Genomic DNA, 21,730 nt, shown 5'->3' on the forward strand with positions numbered 1-21,730 from the left:
ATGGACTATAACATACTGAAAATGCAGCTAATTTAAAGGGGAGCAAATTTCCATAAGTATCCTGCGGTGTCCTTTACAGCGACTATGTGGTCGTACGATTAATTGGACGATATTAATTGTGGGTCGCGTCATGGATTTGAACATGTATAAAAATCGAAGATCGTAGCAACTGTAGTGTGTACAAACATCGTTGATAATCAATCACCGAGGAAACACCGCAGAAACATACCCCGCAAGATTATTCGTCAATGGTGTGAATTATGATCCGTGCAAGCTACATTTTCCGTCGCGCGAACTTCTTAAGCTCCTTAATCTAGACCGATATCATAATAGTATAGACCGTAAACTTTGGTGGGACGTAAAAAACAATGCCATGCAATTGTTGTTGGCCCACATACTATAAATTTACAATATATTTGCAAGGACAGAGTATTTTTTAAACTCCTTTTGAAATTTATGGTTTCAGTTTTATTCGATTGTCAAACAGCAATAATCTCCGAAATTTTTTCGTTCGGTGTTTCCAAGTTCTCAAACTTGTAACTGCTGGTATACATTTGATCGTGAAAAAACTTGTAAGTTTCATCGATCGCAGAATTTTTCATTCGGCTATGCTTGAACGATATTTGTAGAAAAAAATCCAATGAATTGAAAACTTCAAAACGTATATAGGTACCCGCTCGCTGCGAAACTTACAGCCTTATGGATTTTGAAACCGTCTCCTGGATATCTTGAGTTCGTTTATCGTAGTTATTCGGACAAGCAGCCGAATTGGTTTCTGCATATTTGATTCGTTTCTGGCAATGAAAGCGATAAAATTTGACGTCGGTGATATATTATAGGCATGAGGGACATGTTCCATGACAAGATTCACTAAATAAATTATATCTTCTCCCCCTTAGAAGAGTTTCTCAAAATACTTTAACGGAATTCGCAGCTCAACCATAAAGTACCAAGAAACTGAAGAATCTGCAACTTTGTCGCAAAGCACGAAAAAGAACGAGTACCATAATTATTCAGCCGCTCAAGGTGCTGTGTACCTGAAGACAATATTTGTTTGAAAAAATTGTACATTTTTCACCACCGCGTTTAGAGCCGAGACTAATAAATTAAAGAAATGAATTTTTTCACGTAAGGTTTTTTGTCCCGCGGCAACAAGGTTTATGCGTAAAAGTGAAAAGTACGCAAAATGGCAAAAATTTGCAACGTCGTAAGCACCTGCATTTGTTCCCTGTCTTCGGTGCAAGAGCGGGGGTCGCTTTTTGTAAAATAGATCAATTTAAAAAACTGCAAGAACCTAAAAGCATCAGAAAATTAGCGCGGCAGTGGTCTCTTCGTCGAGAGTCGTCGATATTGAAGCGACGGAAGAAAAAGTGCCTGGAAAGGTGAATTTTCTGCGCAAGATAACTTTTCGTAATTGGCATTTGGCATGTTTCGACATTTCAAAGTGAACGAAACAAAGCTGCTTGGGAAGTGAAGTTGCGGGTGCCGGACGGGTAACTTTGTAGCAGAATTTTTTCGGCGACAGCTGATTTTGTTAACGGAAAGTTTGAGCCCTCGTGAGCCGCACAACAGTGGCACAAAGTTGTCGATTCGTTAGCGAAGGGTTTGCAGAGTATCCTCTTTCGCTTGGTTGACTCTTGTTTTATTAAGGCCGAGAGATCGGCTCTTTGTGGCTCTACGGCTCGTCGCAGATCGTTATACGTTTAAAAGCGGGCCCAGCGAACTTCGAGTAATGAATAGTAAATATAGGTACGTGTGTTTACTCGCCGCTCTTGGATCTTCCATCCTGTATTCGTTGCACCAACTTTTCGATGATCCTTGACTTCCGTTTTCACGTTGCCATGGAAACAGTACGGAATAGATATGTATATTATACAATAAACAATCTTTCCGCAAAAATGGTTTGACTTCTTGCGACGCGTGATCGCGTCGTATGCGTGACAGCGTCGGTGATGTGAGTTTCTCAAAAGTCTGTTGCGAAATCGTAAAAAAGAGTCTCTGGAGGGAGAAAGATAAACGATAGCATTAAAGAGGCAATGAGCGTAGTCAATTTCACGGAGTGAATTCTCAGCTTTTAACATTTTATCGAGGGTAAAGTGACGAACAATCTATTCTTGCCATCAATGTGCTTGGCCTCAAATATCATTTGCCAAATGATGAGTGATGGAAATTGTTTTACAGTCGAAATAAAATTGCAGGTGGTGACTGGCAGCCATGTTGATTCCGTCGAAGTTTTCGCCAAACCTGACCTCGTATGGGATGCGTTAAGTTACCAGGACGAATGATCATTTCGGAACCAAAGGTAAGAAAGAATCTATCGTGGTTTAATCCAAGGGTGCTATTTATAAATTTATCGCCAGCTCTGCCGACGTGAAAGACTTTTTCAAGCTTATAATGAAATATCAACGGATTATTACTCGTATTGTATAAGAAACTGCGCCCGCATGACGATAATAATGGACTTTATACGAGCGCTGAGTTATTTCGGTAAGCATATTGTCGCGGGAGTTTATTGAAAAAATGTTAACCAAGAGTTGTAGGATTAATGTTGTTTCGGTGTCGCGGTACGGAGTTGGCTAGAGCATTTCCCAACAATTGAATTACCGTCAAAGTCAAACGAGCACGGTGGAGATTAAATCACGTAATCCAATCTCACCCCCGGAGCTTAGCACTGCGATTAAACCTAACCTAAGAACGTTTATCCGAACCCGTTTCGAATTCATCATATATCTGATTTGCGTGCCTCGATGCGCATTCGCGCGTGTCGTTGAAAAGGCATTTTTAATATCAAAGGAAACTCATTCCCGGCCGTCAGCGTGATTCGGAACCGCATGCCTTCGCTCTGCAGGACTTTGGCAAAGAATCTTTCGTAAATAATTGATCCTTACCTTTGAATTTATATAACGTGAATACGTCTCATACTTTTCCCTGGTCCGATGGTGCGGTCGTTTGATTGCGGAAATTGTTCAGCCCCGACAATAAATTGACCACATTATGTCTACAATAGGAACGCAGCTTGAAGATTTTTGCCATGAAGTTTGATTTGCATTGCAGTTGATGAAAATTTCTGGAGGATAATGGAACGAGTATTACACGAGATCCTTGACTGGTGATTACCTGTAATGCAGATTGGGACTCTGACAATAATTGGGGTTCAGATGACGTGCAGCTATAGTTTCGCTGACAGTATAATCGGTAAAGAAAATATAGTCCTTTGAATATGTTATCCGAGTCATCTTCCCACATCGAAATTATTGCAGCAAGTTGCGCGTCTTCCGCAAGTCGTGTGTCTTGAGCAGAAATTTCTCAACACCTATACATACGTATATGTATACATATTGTTTACTCTAGGACCGTTTGTCTACTATCACTTTGGAGTCCTTCGCGTTTGACATCTTTACTACGTATTTTGTATACGCACGTGACATAATTAGAGGTGGAATATAGGATGTAGGTGGCAGCATGAATGTCAATTTCAAATTATTTACCAAATCGATTTAACCTTCGTCTGAAACTCCGTTATACCGATCAGATTTCCATCGACTATCGCTCCTAAGCGAGAATACAATCGAGGCCAGGCAGACTACAGGCTGCTGTGGCGGATTAAGCATTCCTACTCATGCGCATTAAAGCTCGCCTCGGCAGCTTGCACTACGTAACACGCTGTCTCTTAGCAAAGGGGTTAGTTCGCTGGACCGTGAAGAGATATATTTCGTACCAAATTTACGTCACTGACCAGAGTCAACAGCTTGCTGAATATCTACACACGTTAATTCATTCCTTCACAGCCCATTAGTGTCATATGCCCCAGAAGAATTTGCACACTTGTTATACTGCGAATCGCTGTTCACAAATTCCCCATAACAATGTTATCAAAATTTCAAATGCGGAATCCTACAGCGAGTGAATCGATATAGACTTGATACGCAGTAGTCGCAAGATTTACAAGCATAATAAAACTGGCACAGTGCTTTTGACATCCTTTAGTAAGGATATAGTCATATATACCGATCTGGATAAGGCGAAGTCCTGCACCTGTGTTTTAGAATTACTTACGTTATTTTTTGATTATTTTAGAAAATTTGACGCTGTAAAATCCTGAAGACGAGAATTTACCTTTCATCGATGTGCTTCGTTCATGGATTCAAGCTTAGTGACATTTTTATCGAAGCCATCGCCGAATAGTCAGGTAAAGTGGAACAAAATTTAAATTATATTTTCAAGCCGAAGCACTCATCGGGGTTATCATTCACAACGATGATGATGTGAAATCAATGCCATCATCTGGCAAGCATTCCACGCAGTCTAGGAACTGCGTAACAGCATATTATACCTACGAATACCTAAGAGTCTGGCTTCTTTGCACAAAAGTATTTCATCGATATCGCCACTTGAGCGTATGCGTACATATCACGTGTAATACCTTCGGATGACCCAATTTAAACCTGATCTGCCACTAACTTGTTCATGCGTATGAATTGCACGGCTTATGGAGATGAGGATTTACACAAATCTTTAAATACTCCAACACCGATTGATGTGGGTCATTAAGTTTGCCAAAGCTGACGCAATAGTTATGAAATTTTTTACCGTGAATCAGTTACTTGGGTAATGAAATTTACGTAATACTACCGACTACTTTTGAATCAATAGAATGACAAAAAATTTGAACGATTTAAATAATGTGAGAGTATTCATTTGTATCCTGCGTATTTTCTTTCTTTTCTTTCATCCTCAGTGAAAGTACAATATGTATAATTCGAAATTGTTTCAGGGGAAAAAAGCTTATGCTAAATTTATTTCTCATCAACACTTTTCATAGAATCACTATGGAAGGTTTGCATCTAAGAAATTGTTATTTTTTTTTACTACCTTACGTAGGTAAATTCTGTAAAAATATAGAGGAAGGTCATTTTTCTTTCGTCGTGATGAAGAAATCTTGCGGTTACACGGCATTTCTTGTCCATAAAATCACTATTTGTTCGATGAGCGTTCTTAATGTTAAGCTTCGTTATCGAGCCGTGCAAAAATTGGAGTAACGTTATTTTGAATGAGCATCCAACCAACAATTAATATACGGACTGTCTGAAACTTGAATTTCCAAGAACATACCTAAGGAATTTGAATCCTTCGCTTACTTCAGGGTTCTAATGCATATTTTATCGTAATGAATTATAACTTGTTTCTGTAGAGAGAGGTACAGAACCAGAGTTGGAGAAGTGCGAAAGTTAGTGGCATACATCAGTTATTACGTTTATATAATTAACGGAGAGAAGAATTTAACAGCCGAAATTAGATACACGTGATTCCGAGTGGCAGCTGGTAATTATATAATAATACCAAAGTTTATTTTTCTTTTTTTTTTTTTTTTTTACTTTCTCATTGTAAAAGTGATTTCTGTGCAACCATAAAATTTGAGGAGAAAGCATACTTACGGAGCACTAACGATATTTCAAGATTTTTTATTTAGCCAAACGCAGTGAATTTCTATTCCGACGAGTAAATTGATTGGCTAATAACAATGACTATCATTTTAACGTTCAATTCGAGTTGGAATTTAATGAGTGTCAGTAGCGTGTCTGGTGTAAACTTTACAAAATCTTAGTACATAGTACGAACGTCTGGAAAGTTAAGAGGAGCGGTTTTAATGACGAGTGAAAAGAAGCATCTTCATCTGGGTGAAAAAAAAGAACCTTAGACCTTATATTACCGAACAAACATTGTTATTTTTTACGAGATTTTTGTAGTACTCTTTGCTGATTGAGTACAAAAAGCGTTGGGTATCAGCACGCCAAGGGATTCAAATCTCTGATCTAGAATATAGAAACGTCGGTACCGGCGAGGTTTGAAAGCGTGGAAAATAATCTGGAACCGGCGGACTCTCTTGAGAAAAAGACAGCTATTCCCTGCCGCGGGATCGGAGTTCACGACGCCGCAGAAAAAGACTTTTCGACCCCGGGTTCAACATACGGACGACCTCGAATTAACAGACTTGGCGTTTCGCCGCACGCATCGAATCATACGCAAGCCCTCACAGCCGCCGTGAGAGAGGTTCGTTCGACCGTGAAGTATGAAACGAAATGGTTTAACGGCTCCTCTTCTGCAACCGACGGCAATGCGTTTCAGGTCTGTATACACGGCCAATATCAGCAACGATCAATGAAAAAGACGATGTATGCCTTTTTTACAAGCTTACCAACGATGGCACAGAAAGATTACGGGGACCGGTTTATCGGTTAAACTAGACTTGTACCGAAAACACGAAATTATTTCAAGATGAGCGTGATTTTGTCAACTGATAAAACGAGTTTTAGCCACGCGAATGCAGATTGTAGCGTTACGAAACTCATTTGCGATTATTGGTAATCGGTAATTGGTGACCTTAGCACAGAAATGCGTGAGTAAAAATATTTCACGTCAACGTTAAGCCTACTTTTTGTAGCCTTTGACCTTATTGTTATCGTCTGACAATTGCTGATCACCTTCGCCGTGATAACTTGAATCACCAGCTCACTCGATGTCGTACCATCTCTACAGTTTCGTTACGTTGTTCAATAATTTGAAAGCGGTAATATTGAAGACGCGAGAAAGGAATGCGCGATGGTTGTAAAGTGTAATCTTACGGCCGTTTATTACCCGCTTGTACAGCGGGTTCGTAATCGTGTATGGGACTTGGCTCCCAGTCCAGGAACGATCGTCGGTCAATTAGCCGAGAAAACCTTGGGGGTCGTGACTCGGTGGTCCAGCGTGGGGGCGGATAGGACGTGACCTTGAGAACGGAGGACCGTAAGAGAGCCGGCAATGCGGAGATCGAGAGTAGGTGGTGTCAGCTCTGGGTCCATCGTCCCCACCACGATCAAACACGAGACAAGACACGTTCCCGGGACTTTAATTAAGGCTCGAGCACCATACGGCGAGCCCCCTTCTTTTTCCCAGTGAAGGACTTGCTTCGAAATTTGTTATAAGTAGAGGCTGCCACTCGGTAGATCCCATTTAATTTCGCACCCCCGATCTCGGAGGGGCCTTTTCAACATTGTCCATCTGCAACCGCGCCTCTGCAGTATCGGATTCAGTAGTGATTGTGTGCTCGGGAAATGTGCCTTGTAACGATTTTGGGTTGATTGTTGTTTTTTTTTTTTTTTTTTTTTTTATTCTCACTCCTTTGCCGGGTTTTAGAATAAGTTGTTTATCGGTTATCGACAATTTCGACACAGTTGCGGTTCGCACGGATCGTGCAACATATATCTGTAAGTACAATTCAGCTGTATTGTTCGCACGCGTTGATATAAGATTGAAAAAGTAGTTGGATATTTCAATGGAACTGGTGAACGTGTTTATTTGTATACGTACGGTCGTTACAGTTCTACATACCATACGCGTGATTACATAGTCGGATAAACGGTTGTTTTTTATCACGTGAATTCTCACACGATTTTCTGCGGTAAACCTCATGATCATCGGATCGATTCCTAATAAAACGATCGAAGGTATAAATAGCGACACTTCTAGCGAAGTTGTCCAACATTTTTTTGTCCCCCTCTTCCATCGTAACAAAAACAAATTCGCATAAAACGTTCGGACGTGAAGATATTACCGTAGCATGTATATCGTAAAGGTGAATAACACCGGTATGTCGGTGGGAATCGACACATGCCGACGAGACTTGCAGGTTAATAATAGATTCATTCAAGATTCGCGGTCAGGACTTGTTTCGTACATATATTTTCACTTTTGGTAGTTAATAAATAATCGCGAATGAATATTCATGAGTGCCAAAAGCTCGGATCGGTGCACCTTTATTTCAGACTCGAATATATACATATATATATATATTTACACAATATTTTATACTTGTATACTTGCGTCTAATTCTGATCCAAATTCGTCATAAAAAAATTCTTGCTTTGGTAACAATGATTTCACATCGTGAAGCTTCGAAAATTACTTTATTACTCTGCCAATTTTGTTTTACATATATTATACATATTTGACCGACGTTCGAAAGTCCATCTTGAGACAAAACTTGACTGGAGCAAAGAAATCGGTACGGAAGCCATCTGTACCAAAGAAACAAAGGATATAAAGGATATAATAATAAGATGGAATGAGAATAAACGCAAATGGCATTTGATATATCGGAGTATATAGGCTAGGCCAGCGTGGGTGTGGTCTGGCTTTTACTCGATCCGTGTGCTATAGCTGGTATGGCCTATTTGTGCAGTGGCTGTGTCAGAAGCAATGTAAATGCTGCACGCAGAAAACCAGGATGTCAATTTTTTTTCTTCATCCATTTTTTTCCAAACCGATCGATTATTTTTTGCTCGTCGCGTCCACTTCGTTACGTCTATGCGTGTTATAAATGAATGTTCGGCTGATACACGACCAATGTCACGTTGCTGGCTATGTGGACTTTTTCTCGGTTCACGCACCTTCCCAAATATGCCCAAATCCCGGCCTCTCCTTCTCTTATAACTCATCCGCAAAACGCCCTGATATGGTCATCGTTAAATCCCATAATAACAATGGTACAATGGGAAAACTGTCTCGGGTATATGACTCTGGCACACTTGAGAGTTCGATCGATCTTTCGGGCAGATTGTATGTACACCAGAATTATTGTTATCGTTATTTATGATTGTCCACCGATGTTATCCCGCAAGTGCATAAATCAGATCTTTGATCTTCGATAGCCGCGTTCTCTTATGTAGATTTTATGGTACGAGTACGTCAAAAAGCTCGGTTTTGCTTCTTCTCAGCGCAAGAAACGGCCTATCCAAATAACGAGAAAAATCACTCGAGAGGGTGAGTATACTCGTGAGGCTTGTCCAACGTATAGAAATAATGCCGGTCATCTTCGAGTGCTTTCGAAAATAAAATAAAAATTAAATTAAATTCATCTCAGAAAAGAATATATCACGACACGTATGTTGTGCAGTTCTGTTGCAGTAAAGTTTTCCCAAAAACTGGTACCACATTTGCCGAGTTATTCCGATGTGAAATTTTATCTAACCACATATTTCTTTATAGTCGAGTTGTTTCACGTAGGTATACGATTGTTTACAAGGTCGTGATATTTTTTGAAAAGACAATTTCTTTTATCACCTCCAATACTATGTGAGAAAAATTTGCTCAAGATATTGCGTGTGTTGTTTTTTTTCTTTTTTTCCTCTTTCTTTTTTACTAAGAACAAAACGCTTTCTCGATACGTAGATGAAAAACCCTGTAAAATTATGTCTAGGTCATTTTCAGAGCTTGCCGGCACCGTCAAATGATATATGAGAGTACGTAATGCCTCGGGACAAAAATATGCACACCGCGAATGTGTGAATAACTCGAGATTTATTTTAGTTACGGATGGATAAATTTTGTCGTAACGCGCGCAAGGGAAGACTAATCATTCTTCGGTGTTGAAACGGATGAGACTTCGTGGAATCCGATAAAAGATACCGTCTAGTCTGTACGTACCGTCTACGAATCAACATTTGAAAAATTTGAGAACGATTCTCAAGGATCGAACTTAACAATTCCTTGGATATGAATTTTTCCAGGTGAATTAGCCTGAAATTACGGGATTCTTTGTCATTTGATGTCTTATAATCGAATGTGCGCGAACGTATGCAAATCTTGTCGATTTCTTTGGAATTTCAAATATACAGTAGTGGCCTCCAAATGTGATTCGGTTGAAACAGCGGCGTTTTTTACCGCTTCTTTTTTTCACAGGTCAAAAGAAACCTGCTGACAAGTAGGCTGGCGGACTAATTAATCTTTATTAAGTACGGACCACCCACTTGGGCATATCCACTAAAATGAAATTAGAACGTCAAAACAATATTTTACCCAAACATTCGAGAAGTCAATTACGCTTATTCACTCTCACTGAAGCGTTCGAATCTCAGATGTGGCAAGAACGAGACTTTACATAAATAGCAAAGGATCTTGCACTGCACGCGTAGAAGATTATTGAATCCAGCAGCAATCGTATAACGTGAAAACTTCTACTGCTGTTCTGGTCGGATAAATATGTCCGGCCGGTACTTCAGCAAACTCAAGGATATCTGCTAGGCATACAGATCGGTGTTACTACATTATTTAACAGATCTTAATGACCAGCAATTTATTCATAGACATTTTTAAATAATAAATAGTATACGATATAACACGCCACTGCAATTTCTCCGATGACATAAAAATACTCGGGTAATTGTTAACGGCACGCGCCTCTTTCTACTTTGCTTATTTGCTTTCTTCTTCATTTTTTACTTAATTTTAATTTTAATTTTTTTGCCGACTCAATTTGTCAGCTCACGTATTTCTGAGCATAAGGTATAAAGGAAGATCACCTTGGTGCCTTTTATTTTACCGAGTAACTGCAGCCGCTTCCTTTATCAGGAATCACGTCGCTTCGGGACTTATATTCCAGGTTCTACGTATGTACAAGGTGTAGTGACGTTATAAATTGGTCTCATTAGTGCACGTTATTTCGAGAAGCAATGCGGTTGTGATTCAATCCGTGGTATAGATGATGCATGCGAAAGGCACAATAACTGCGGGATACCAACATGTGCGTGTAAAAAATCGAAGGCTGCCAAGGTGATAAAGCCGATCGGTCTCGGGTGGCGGAAAGGTGCCGCCTGCATATCGAGAGAAAATTATACAATTCTAATCAACGCGGTTTATTATACACGCTCTATATTTGCGAAGGAATGCGTCGTATATCTTGTATCGCTATAGCGGCAGGGTCTTCAAGGTATCGGATAAACACCTGTTAACAACTTCCGACACACAATTAGATCTTATATGAACTTCTTGGGGGGCGATTTAACAATTTCCGGTATGCACAATCTGCGTCAACGGAAAAGCGTGTTATTCGTCCCATTTTGAACGAGGCCAACGACACCCGCGGTGAAGCTAAAAAAGCTCCTTATCTCGGCCTTGCAGCGAGCGATATCTTGCGCAGATTCCGGGAAGCGGTTCGTGTCTCCAATTTTTTAAACATTGTGTGCGTAATACACGCAACACGCGTACCTTTCACAGTTGTGAAACATGTCCTTAGTCCGATTTAAATAAAGGTTTTACACGCACGCATATGCATAGAACGGGAATGACGAAGGGTGAAAATCAACGAGGATACATGTCAGGAGGAAATAGCAACGCAAAGAGAACTGTCTATCGTACCGATAAATAAAATCAGGCGAAGTCTTTGTTTGAACAGATTCCTGCTAAGTGTTAGCGGGCAACCGTTTCGGCTATTAAATTATAGTTACTTGCTTTATATTCCTCAAGTGATACGGCAACTCGTGTTTGTGTATTGGTTACGGGTACCTACACCTGCTACTCGCATTGTCGCTTTTTACATCAATTTTTTCACTGTCAAGTTCACGTCTGCTGCTGCTGCTGTTGCAGTGAGTTGCCGATTTGTATCTTTGTCTTTTTTTTGCCGACTTGGCCTCGTCCGGGATCGACGCCCGTTGTTGAAGGAACGAATCAACCATGAAATCGTGCACGCACGGATACAACAGTACAATATTTTACAGTCACGGTTCCATGCAGTGGCCAGCTCAGCCATGTAAAGCTCAATTTTGTTTCATTTTTTCGCAGACGTATAAACATCTTACGGGACAAATTATATTTCGAAAAAAATCGGTATCGTATCAATTAATTGGTGGGAAGTTTGCAGCCGCAGTTTTCAGTATTCCTCCGAATCGTTCATAATATTATCAACATTTGTTGCGTAAAATTTGATGAGCATCACCGGAAGAATGTACGTCCAGCCAAGGTGTTGAACGTGCGGTATAATCGGGTTTGGAGTTCTAGGTGCGTCAGAAGGTATGATTCGTTAATTATTTCGGAGGTCACGCGGCGTCGAAGCGATCATATCTGTGTGAAAATTTATTACAGTAAAAGTTGGACAGAATCTTTTCTGTGCCGATAACTCGAGGAAGGCGTTAAAAAATGAATGAGATTCGAGAAATTAACACTGAAACTGACCGTCGCACGCGTAATATTTACACACACATTTGTGATTATTCGATGCAATCTTAGGACCCGTGATTACAACAACCGACAAGGTTGAACGGGCGATAAAAAAAAAAAAAAAATACATATATTTTGAAGAAGAAGAAGAGGAACGTGTGATCTAACGTCAAGAAGACGACACGCACCTGGTTATGGCTCGGCAAACCAGTCTGCAAATAGGTCAAGTCCGTCCCTCTTCTGCAGTGATGCGGACCACACTGTCCCTTTCGTTTCCATCACTGCGTGGCGTCTTCTGCAAACGTAGGTTGATCACGCAACTGCTGCTAGACGATCTAAGCCTGTGTGTATTTCGCAATCTCTTTCTCCAAGCAGACAATACGCAAGACTACGTATGGATTTTTGGCACTTGCCTCAACGCTTTCGCGGAGGCATAAGATGAGGTAATTGTCGATGATACGCGGCTGGTGTTATTAATTATAATTGTCATTACCATATGCTGTCATTATAATCGTTGATATCACACACATACACACACACGTTCAGTTCCGCCTGAGCGCTTTGGGCTCAAGGTGGGCGACCCTAGTCGTCAATCTGAACGCCAACTCTGGAGCTGGGATTGCGATTCGTGTTGTTGATATACAGCTGGTAATGCGGGTAATGAAGTTGGTCTCGTAATCAGATCCTGTTTTGCCATATAATCCAGTTGGGAATTCGCAGTGATTTATTATACCGTTCTAAAAAGATTGATCAAATCTTTCCTTCCCCGTCGACTGGGCTGCCCTTTGATTTCCGCCATTCCCCGGATCTCATTTTGCAGGTGTTATTATTACACGTTTGCGTGGTGCAAAGAACTCTCAACAACCAGCCACGTAAAGCTGCAAAGAGCCATGTTAATTGTGTGTTTTGCCTGAAAAGTAGTTGGGTTAAGCCATACAAGGAGAAAGTAAACGTAACGTTTTATGGAAAAAGAATTCGCATGGTCTTCGCCGTAAGTGAAATCAGACCAACCACTAGATTCCCGCTGTTTGACTTGCGAATGTTGCCTGCAGTTCCGTCTCAATTCTCACCAGTTTCCAAGTAATGCTCTACGTATTGTCACGTTATACTTGACTCGAAATGTTATATATGTACCAGAAACACGGTAGCGTCACGTTTGTTCGCTAATGATCAAATCAACGGAAATGCGCAGATTATCCAATGCATTCAACATTATGCAAATTCGTAAGTCCTTGAGGGATCGATGTGTAATTCATGTAATCAGATAGACGAATCCTGATGTCCACTCATTGCGCGGATCGAGGGAGGCACGGCACACGATCCGGCATTCCCGTGTTCCTTATTACTGGATGTTTTAAACGACTGCTGCAGTGTATAATTATGTACAATAAATTACCTTCCTCGTTTGTGAGTCAAATCGGTATACAATTTACTAATTTTACGCCTCTCCGACTGCAGCGTTGCTTCGGAGCTGCTGTTGGTTGTAAAGTAAACAGAAATACGGAAGGAAACTGGTCAATCATCCGTGAATAGCTGCAGAGCCACCCTTGCCCGGTTTATTTCTCTACTCTCTCAAACTGATGACACACGGATAAACACAAGCGATAAAAGGTCGTTTCTCAAGTACCATGAGTCTGCTGTTATGCTGCCTCTTATCGCAAGGGCTCCTCCAATTTCCGGATCCATACATCATTCCTCGGGCCACAAAATGTACACCGCGATGACGACACGATTGATCCGATTGAATAACCGGTTCTAAACGAACCAAGAATTCGCGATCGTTTAAACGAGCCGTTGCAAAGCAGGAAGAAAGAACCAGTGTATATATACATATATGTATATTCAAGGTCCCTCTCTCGATCCTGCCAAGGTGTGCCGAGACCTTGGCAAGGATAGGTTAAACGTGAATACATTCGAGCATTAATTTGGTGTACGCTGATCGCGTTAACCCTCATAGATTTGAAGATGCTGAAATAAGCCGCGAAGATGAGTTCCAATGTTTCGGATCCACGGATAATTAATTTGTATGTCCGTTCTCTGTTTCAGGCCACGATGTTCAGCACCGTTCTCCAGAAATTCAAATTTCTCTACAAACCGTACGCTCTTGCGATAGTCTCACTTGGCTACGTTCTTGGGGAGCTGGGACATTATATGATAGGTAAAAGTTGATGAACTTGTTATACTGGCTGATTTATTCAGAGGTAAGGAGTCGCTGGATGTCTACGGAGGCTTTTTCTTTCAACAGTTTTCATATCACGCCCACTACTGTTATTTGCAGGATAATATAACGAGTGCGCCTGCATGATATGTCTTATTACGTTATAATATACATATACCAGCACTGAAAGCTACTGACCTCGGATTTTTTAAATTCATTTCAGGTGTGACTAGCAAAGCGACTGCGATAGATCTACACTATGGTGACATCTCGTGTCAATTAAACTCCACTGAATATTCATTGACCGATTTACCCGTTCAATGTGAATCAGCGAACAATACTGAATAGTAAGTGCTGTACATGCATATATATGTATACGTATTATGTTTGTATTATTTTTCCAAGTGCTCCATTCCCACCAAAAAATGTATACGTATCATTTCTATTTATAAAATTAAAATCCAGGAAGCGGATGAGTTTACTTGCCGCCGGGAGGCACTAATTTAAAGGTGGGCTCCGAAGTAGTTCACGTATAGTGAAACGTATAAACATATGCGTAGTTGAATACTCGAAGCGGACAGTGGATCGTAATTGGACTTCTTTCTTGAGCCGGTGGAGTGTGACAATTCTAAGGTAGCGAGAGTCGCAACAGGCGGAGAACAACTATTAACTAAGTGTTATGCAAGCTACTAGTACTCAGTTTTCTCGTCACTATCAATGACTATTATATGGCGTTTTTTCACTTGCTCGGCACGGCTCACTAATTACATGATAGAATTGAAGAATTAGCCGGTTCAAGGATTGTGAGAACGGTGTGCGTATCAACTCAAGAATTATTCAACCAAGCAGTTCACGTGTTCTTCAATTACCGTTAATTATTATATCATTATTTATTCAAGCTCACAATGTAGCGTCGTGTTCAATTATCTACCAGCAAATTTCCATAAATTATAGAATAACACGAACTTCAACCGAAGCGATTTCAAAGCAATAACAATCAAAAACCCGTCTCCTCCAACCCTACACGTTATGTCGGTGGTACAATTAATCCGAAACGATGATCATTTGCTTTACACAGCTGCCTGTCACTCGATCTGAATGGCACCAATTACTGCGAGTGGAATTACAATGGATTGGGTTTGGATTACCAAATATTGGCTGGACCAAGCTTCATTGCTGTATTCACCGTTGTCGGTGTAATTCTGGGGGTAGCGGCCGACAGATTCAACAGGTAATTACGAGGACAATAGAATTATTCTTACAAAAGAATCCTTCCCCACAGGAAATCTGATCAATTCTTATCGACAATAATAATTTAAATTGAAGGTGCGTAGAGTTTATATTAAAATATTTACTTTCCGATAAAAGCATTTGGAAACGAGTCCACTTAAGTTACGTTAAGTGATTGCACGATAAGTATAGCAACGATTCGAAAGTGCTTCGCAATACGAACAATCTTTTTCATTAAAACTCAACTTAGTTCACATAATGTTTTTCTACGAGTATTATTAAAAGAAATCCGCAGTAGTCAAATTCATTGTCCGAATGTGTGTTTGTCGTCTGTCTTAGCGTAACGAACTTTTATCACTGCGCGCCTGAAACTCGGCAACCAAAGCGCGTTTCGGACAGTCGGTTGCAGTGTATAAGGCGCTTTGATTAATTTCCGTTTTATACAAGAAAAAATAATTCTGCACGCTTAAGAAGTGTGCTAGGAAGTGTGATAATGAACATTTGTTGAATGCGATGGGATATTTTGATTTATTAAGATCTAAGAGGAAACTTCTGTAGTTTATATTATTTTATACGAGAACTTTTCAAAGGACTACATGCTACTTACGAACTTGTTTGAATCATTCGTAATCTAAGGAACATTTATTTTTCAGAATCAAGATGTTAGCCATATGTACGTTGATATTCAGCGTAGCGATCATCTTGATGGGAGCAGTCAAAGAGTACTGGCAGCTAGTACTTCTGCGAATGGTTCTCGCCGCAGGGTAAGCATGACCCTTGATACTTATAACAACTTAAAGGTGTTTATCTTGTTACAAAGGTAGTCTGACCGACGACCTTGGTCGGATCGAATGTCCCACACAATGAAATATTTCTGTTCCGGCGAAAGAGATTGCTTCTTATTATCAGCCGCGATATCATTGACGAGAAGTTGACAATCGAAAGCCAGTTTAAAAAAACGCGAGCAAATGAAAGGTGTGAAGTCGGTATGAGCATTACAATGAACGGAATTAATGAAACGTAATATATTTGGACGGAATTTATACCCATTGAAGTTGAGTTCTGTCACTCTCAATTCACTGCACAAATCATTGAATTGTTTTTTTCTTTACGAAGATAAGTCGGATCCAGTTGTACGTACAACGTCTGAAATTGACTATGAGTCACCGTCAGAGTATAACTAGAATTTAACAGAGTATAACTCGGCATCAATATGCACTCAAACAGATAACATTAGGTAGCTCGAGAAAAGAATATTAAACGTTCATCAAACGGAATACATGTGAAAATTATTAATACGAAAAAAGTACCCGCTGATTACTACTGATTGTGAGTTTGCTCGAGGGCTCTGTACACCTTGAGCAGAAGAACTTGAAAGATGACGAAATTTCTGAGGGCTTAGAGAATCTTTTTTTATCGCAAATTCTTTGTACAATAGCTTATCAGTATTTCGCAGTAAATAATTAGCTCAGAGATTGCAGCTAAGCTTGGGATCCAACGTCTTGAAGACGCGGAATTACGCCGATTATAGCAGATTTAAAAGAGGGTAAACTTACGTAAGAAAGTGCCGTTATTAAAAAATTCGTTTAAGATATTCTACGTGCAATCCCTTCCATTATAGTATATGAACTTCGAGTACAGACAAGTGCAGCTAATTTGTGAAAAACGAACGAATACACCGTCGTAAAATAAGAAATAGAACGAACCGATAGGATTGTATAAATTTTTAAACCTGATTATCGCTGTTGTGGTTATCGTACAGATCTTAATTCGCTTAAATTTTGCAGAGAGGCCGCATGCAACCCAATGGCAACGGGATTACTATCGGATTGGTTCGACGAAGACCAGCGTGGTCTGGTTATGTCCGTCTTCAATTGGGGAATCTACGGAGGTTACGGAATTGCCTTTCCCATTGGTCGATATGTGCCTGAAATGAATGCCTGGGACTTGGTGAGCCTTTCTCCCCCTTTCCTTTCGCCAGCAGAGCACCGCTTTTATTATGTTTTTTCTCCATGATACCGCGACCTTGTCCTCCCTGATTCCCTGCCAGCCCTTGTCCCTGACACTTGTCTCCCGGAAACGAAACTCGTCCGGGGATTTGCTGGATTACAAGACAAGTAATTTGTACGCTGGGCTAATACGCGTAGGGTGAAAACATCCCTGACCAAATACCGCCCAAGGTCTGACAAGTACAGCTTAATACTTATAACTGGGCGAGGACGATATAGCTATACGCGACTTAAATCACAGGTGAAGGATTCCTCAGCAAGGAAAAAGCAGCTGACGTTTATTTGTTGCGGCGGGATGTGAGTGTATTTCAGAAGATCTGTCAAAGGGCTTGTATCCGTCACTCTGAGGCTTGGCTTTTGGAGAGTCGTCTTTGTTTGAATTTGTGTTCAATTTGTTGCAGACCAAAGATGTCAGGAATTGAACGGCTTTGCTTGAAAATCAGTTTATGCCAAATTGTGTTTACTTTAAAGCTGCGGTGCTCTTCTTTTTCCACGTGATGTCCATTTACTTCGGCTATAAATTTAGAACATTAGCTTTTTTCTTTTTTTCGCTCTCGATCGAAGTTGTTTTTACAAGCAAACAAACTTTGCTTCCCAAATTATGTCGGTTTCAAACTAAGCCGGACATCGTCGTTTTCGGACTGAATCAATTTCTTTCAACAATACTCTGTAGATATTTTAATCGAGCGTAATACGTCGACCGTTGTCTGCGCTGATTCACCATTTATCATCATACACCCGTATGTGTCTAGAGGACGAAAAAATTACGGATATTCAGTCTGGCTCAGGCACAAGAAAATTGACGCTCAGCCAAACTTCGATTCAAATAAAATAATATCACGACATCTGCGATACGCTGGCTGAAAATCAACAGATCTCAGCTTATTTCGTCGATCTATTGCACGTAATCTATTTCAATTTACGACTTAATATTCCCTCGAATATTGCCACCTCAAATCACTCAAATTCACACCACAAAATAGCCTGGCGCGAGCTGAAACCAGAACGCTGGGTACTAAACGCCGTTTCTAATACCTACACCTTGTTTTGAAATGGGCGAAAAAAATATGTCGAGTAAAAATTTTATTTGGGAGGTAAGCAAACAGCTGGATTAATTTTACGACTTTTTCAATGTCATCTTACAGATTCTCCAATTTATTTGAGCAGATTTTTGCTCCTTATTTCTCCTTCAGTTTTTTATTTAATACAGTCACATTTTGCACTGATCAGCGTTGGTCTTTTCAACAAAGTTGAAAAATCGCCGCAAGTTACTTTTTCGTTAAAATTGCGGTGGTAATAAAACGAGTGAAAACGTGGATAAAGGGGCGAAAAATGTACTCATCGAATTCTTCTATACCAAAATGATTTACAAGGCGAATATCGGCGGTATTTTTACTGTGAAAATAATCACTAGAACAGGATCCAACTGCAGTTATAGTCAGAGAGGGGAAAATTTTTCACAGCCGAAATGATAAACAAAGAAAACTTCTGTCGCTGAATATAGTAAGCGTACTATTTTCGTACGAATAGCCACCCGCGTCATACTTACGTACGTTACATTCGCGGCGTTGTCTCGTACACTCGAAATTTTTGAATTGCTGGCGTCGTTACGCGACACGTACAACGGAATGTCCTCGGAGTCCGATTCTGTGGTTACACGTTAACCAGACAGATTATCAGTTGAGACGGTGTTCTTTCTTCCCGCTAACGCAAGCGAACCGGCTTAATAATCATGCAACTACGACCCAATTCTTCACAATTTGTTTAGGGTTGGCGAGTGTGCTACTACGGGGCCGGTATCGTCGGAGTGATAATAGCCATTCTGACGGGATTCACCCTCAAGGAGCCGGAGCGAACGGCGATCGGAGAGGAGAGCGCAGCGTCAGGGAAGAAAGTGTCTTTATGGAAGGTCATTCTGCAGCCGAGAATCGTTCTCCTGTGTCTAGCCGCGAGTATACGGCACTGCGGTAAGTAATATCGCATTTCAAAACCAACGACCCTGAGACTATTGCCAGTCAAGTTATTCATTCGATGTTTACTCCCGCCGTCACACGAACCAATTTCTGCACTGTAGAACGTGATTTCCCAAAACCAAACACCGGGTTCGAATTTCAGGTGGCATGTGCTTCGCCTACAATTGCGACCTGTACTACAGGGACTACTTCCCGGACTACGATCTTGGCTGGTGGTTGTTCGCCGTGACGATCGTTGTTGGAAGTATCGGTGTCGTTGTCGGAGGTGTCGTCAGCGACAAGTTCGTCGCTAAGATGGGAATCAGATCTCGTGTGGCCGTCCTGGCGATCAGTCAACTCGTGGCAACGCCGTTCGCCTTTGGATCGGTGTACTTCGACCCACTGTGGGCTATAATAACCCTTGGAATATCTTACTTCTTCGGTAAGCCCGCGTGACAGTTATGACTCGCTTTATTACCTCGGCTGTTACGCGATGTGTGGCATAAAACTATCATCATTTTTCCAGCCGAGATGTGGTTCGGCATCGTGTTCGCCATCCTCGTCGAGATCGTACCCTTGAGCTTGAGGTCCACCACCGTTGGAATATTCCTCTTCGTGATGAACAACATTGGCGGAAATTTGCCCATACTGGTCGAACCGCTGCGAAAAATGATCGGCTTCCGAGAATCGCTGTACATTTTGTACGCTGGATTTTACGGGATAAGTAAGTGGCAGCTGCCTCGACGAGCCTTTGATAATTACATACATTACAGTTCTTGTTGCGTCAAGTTGTCGAGAGGGTACGAGACGGGTAGCTTGTTAAGTTTACGCTCTGAAAGCAAGACACGGTACATGACCGAGTAGAATTCATTGGGATAAAACCAACGCAACGTGTTCAGCTTCACGCCTCGCTTTGTATGCACCTTGAACCACATTTCTCGAATTTTTTCACCACGTTGAGAGTTCGTTTATTTGAATGAGACCGGAATAGAATTGACTGCTTGAGTATGAGTAACTAAAGCGCAACGGGGAATTTCGTGCAGCAGAAATATTATGTTCACAATAATGAATAATCCTCAAGTGAGTCAGAATCGTTTGATTATAAAATAGACGTATATCAAAGTTACAGTCAAAACGAACCACACCTCTGCGTGTACTTATAGCGATCCTTTCACTTGGTCATGGAGAGCTGGGAACTGTAATTTGAAAAACGCCAAAGTTTGAGCCAAGTATTATCCAGCATTCTGACAAGCGAAAGATGACGTGTCATTCACTTGAGAAAGAGAGCAGAAACGAGTGCTAGACAATTAACATTCCATCTATGACAGTATTTCTTATCTCGCAAGTAAAATCCCTTGGCAACACGAATGACCTAAATTCTTCGAGTTCATCTAACGCCGAGCTGCTCTGCAGGAATTCAAATAAACCGTAGCATTCGTCGCGTCGAGTGTGATTCTAGAATCAGTTCACCACGTTCGAGTGTCAACCACAGGGCTGCCTGTGCTGCTATCACAGACCCATATTTCATATGAGATGCATACATCCAAATGAAACTGTCTAGAACCTGAAGCAATGTGTTTCAATTACAGGCTCCATTATGTTCCTCTTGACAACGCTTGTGATGGGTGGACCCACTGCTAAGGGAGAAAAAGATATAAGCGAAAACGGCGTCGACAACACCACCTTCACCAACGACGATGGACGCCTCTCGACTTTGGAACTTCCGAGACTTCCGGCCAGGCCTCATAGCCACGAGAACTCTAGATTATAAGTCGGTGCGATAACGAGCTACCGAACTAATGTACAAACTTTAAGGAATAATTGTAGTGGATATCTAGTGTACCCCAAATGCGCGGTTGAGCATGCGACGAGCTGCGCAAGCCGGTGAGATTTAGTATCTGAAGCTGCTTCTGCTTCTTGAAATCGTCAGTATAACGGGATATTTGAGTTTTATTTTTAGCCTAGTTCTTCCCAACGACAGAATTGAATATTTTCAATAGAAGCAAGGTAAAATCAAGATCGGCGATCGTCGATCGCGGCAAGTTCGTTAAAAAAAAAACATGAATTGTATTTATCCAGCACAGGCCAAGGCTCTGTTACTGACAGTCTAGACGAGCATTCGTCAAACCGACGCAGATGGCACTAGATATCAAGGTTTTCTCGCAGGTAGAACACATCCTTTGACATGGACGCTACCACCAGATTGTTACAATCTCGTGATTTTGTCCTCGTATTGTTGAATTCCGTTATCGCATCGGCAGATCCGCGCATAGCGGATCAATCACGTTTCTATAGTATAGCAACGCGACGCACGGGATAGAGGTATTAGTTCTTTCTATAGTCTTTCTACATGTTACACTCTAAAATGTTAGACTCGCAGAGCCTATTAGTTTTTGTGATAATTGAAG

At 41.0% G+C, this 21,730-nt stretch overlaps 1 protein-coding gene across 3 annotated transcripts; it reads left to right on the forward strand.

The window, feature by feature from the left end:
- The first annotated feature begins 2,213 nt into the window (after positions 1-2,213).
- On the forward strand, positions 2,214-21,451 carry LOC124178633 (putative metabolite transport protein HI_1104). 3 transcript variants are annotated; one of them, XM_046562125.1, is made up of 12 exons: positions 2,240-2,302; positions 3,008-3,195; positions 4,078-4,189; positions 14,020-14,131; positions 14,355-14,478; positions 15,210-15,362; positions 16,015-16,125; positions 17,149-17,311; positions 19,139-19,337; positions 19,486-19,764; positions 19,849-20,046; positions 20,912-21,451. In XM_046562125.1, exons 3-12 carry the CDS (start codon positions 4,139-4,141, stop codon positions 21,091-21,093), a joined length of 1,572 nt encoding a protein of 523 aa, XP_046418081.1. In that variant the 5' UTR covers positions 2,240-2,302; positions 3,008-3,195; positions 4,078-4,138; the 3' UTR covers positions 21,094-21,451. The 3 variants fall into 3 exon arrangements, with proteins under 3 accessions (XP_046418082.1, XP_046418081.1, XP_046418083.1); XM_046562126.1 differs by lacking the exons at positions 3,008-3,195; positions 4,078-4,189 and having other exon boundaries at positions 2,214-2,302; XM_046562127.1 differs by lacking the exons at positions 2,240-2,302; positions 3,008-3,195; positions 4,078-4,189 and adding an exon at positions 6,996-7,247.
- The last annotated feature ends 279 nt before the right edge of the window (positions 21,452-21,730 follow it).

This window comes from Neodiprion fabricii, chromosome 3, assembly GCF_021155785.1.
Source record: "Neodiprion fabricii isolate iyNeoFabr1 chromosome 3, iyNeoFabr1.1, whole genome shotgun sequence".
Taxonomy (NCBI): Eukaryota; Metazoa; Arthropoda; class Insecta; order Hymenoptera; family Diprionidae; genus Neodiprion; species Neodiprion fabricii.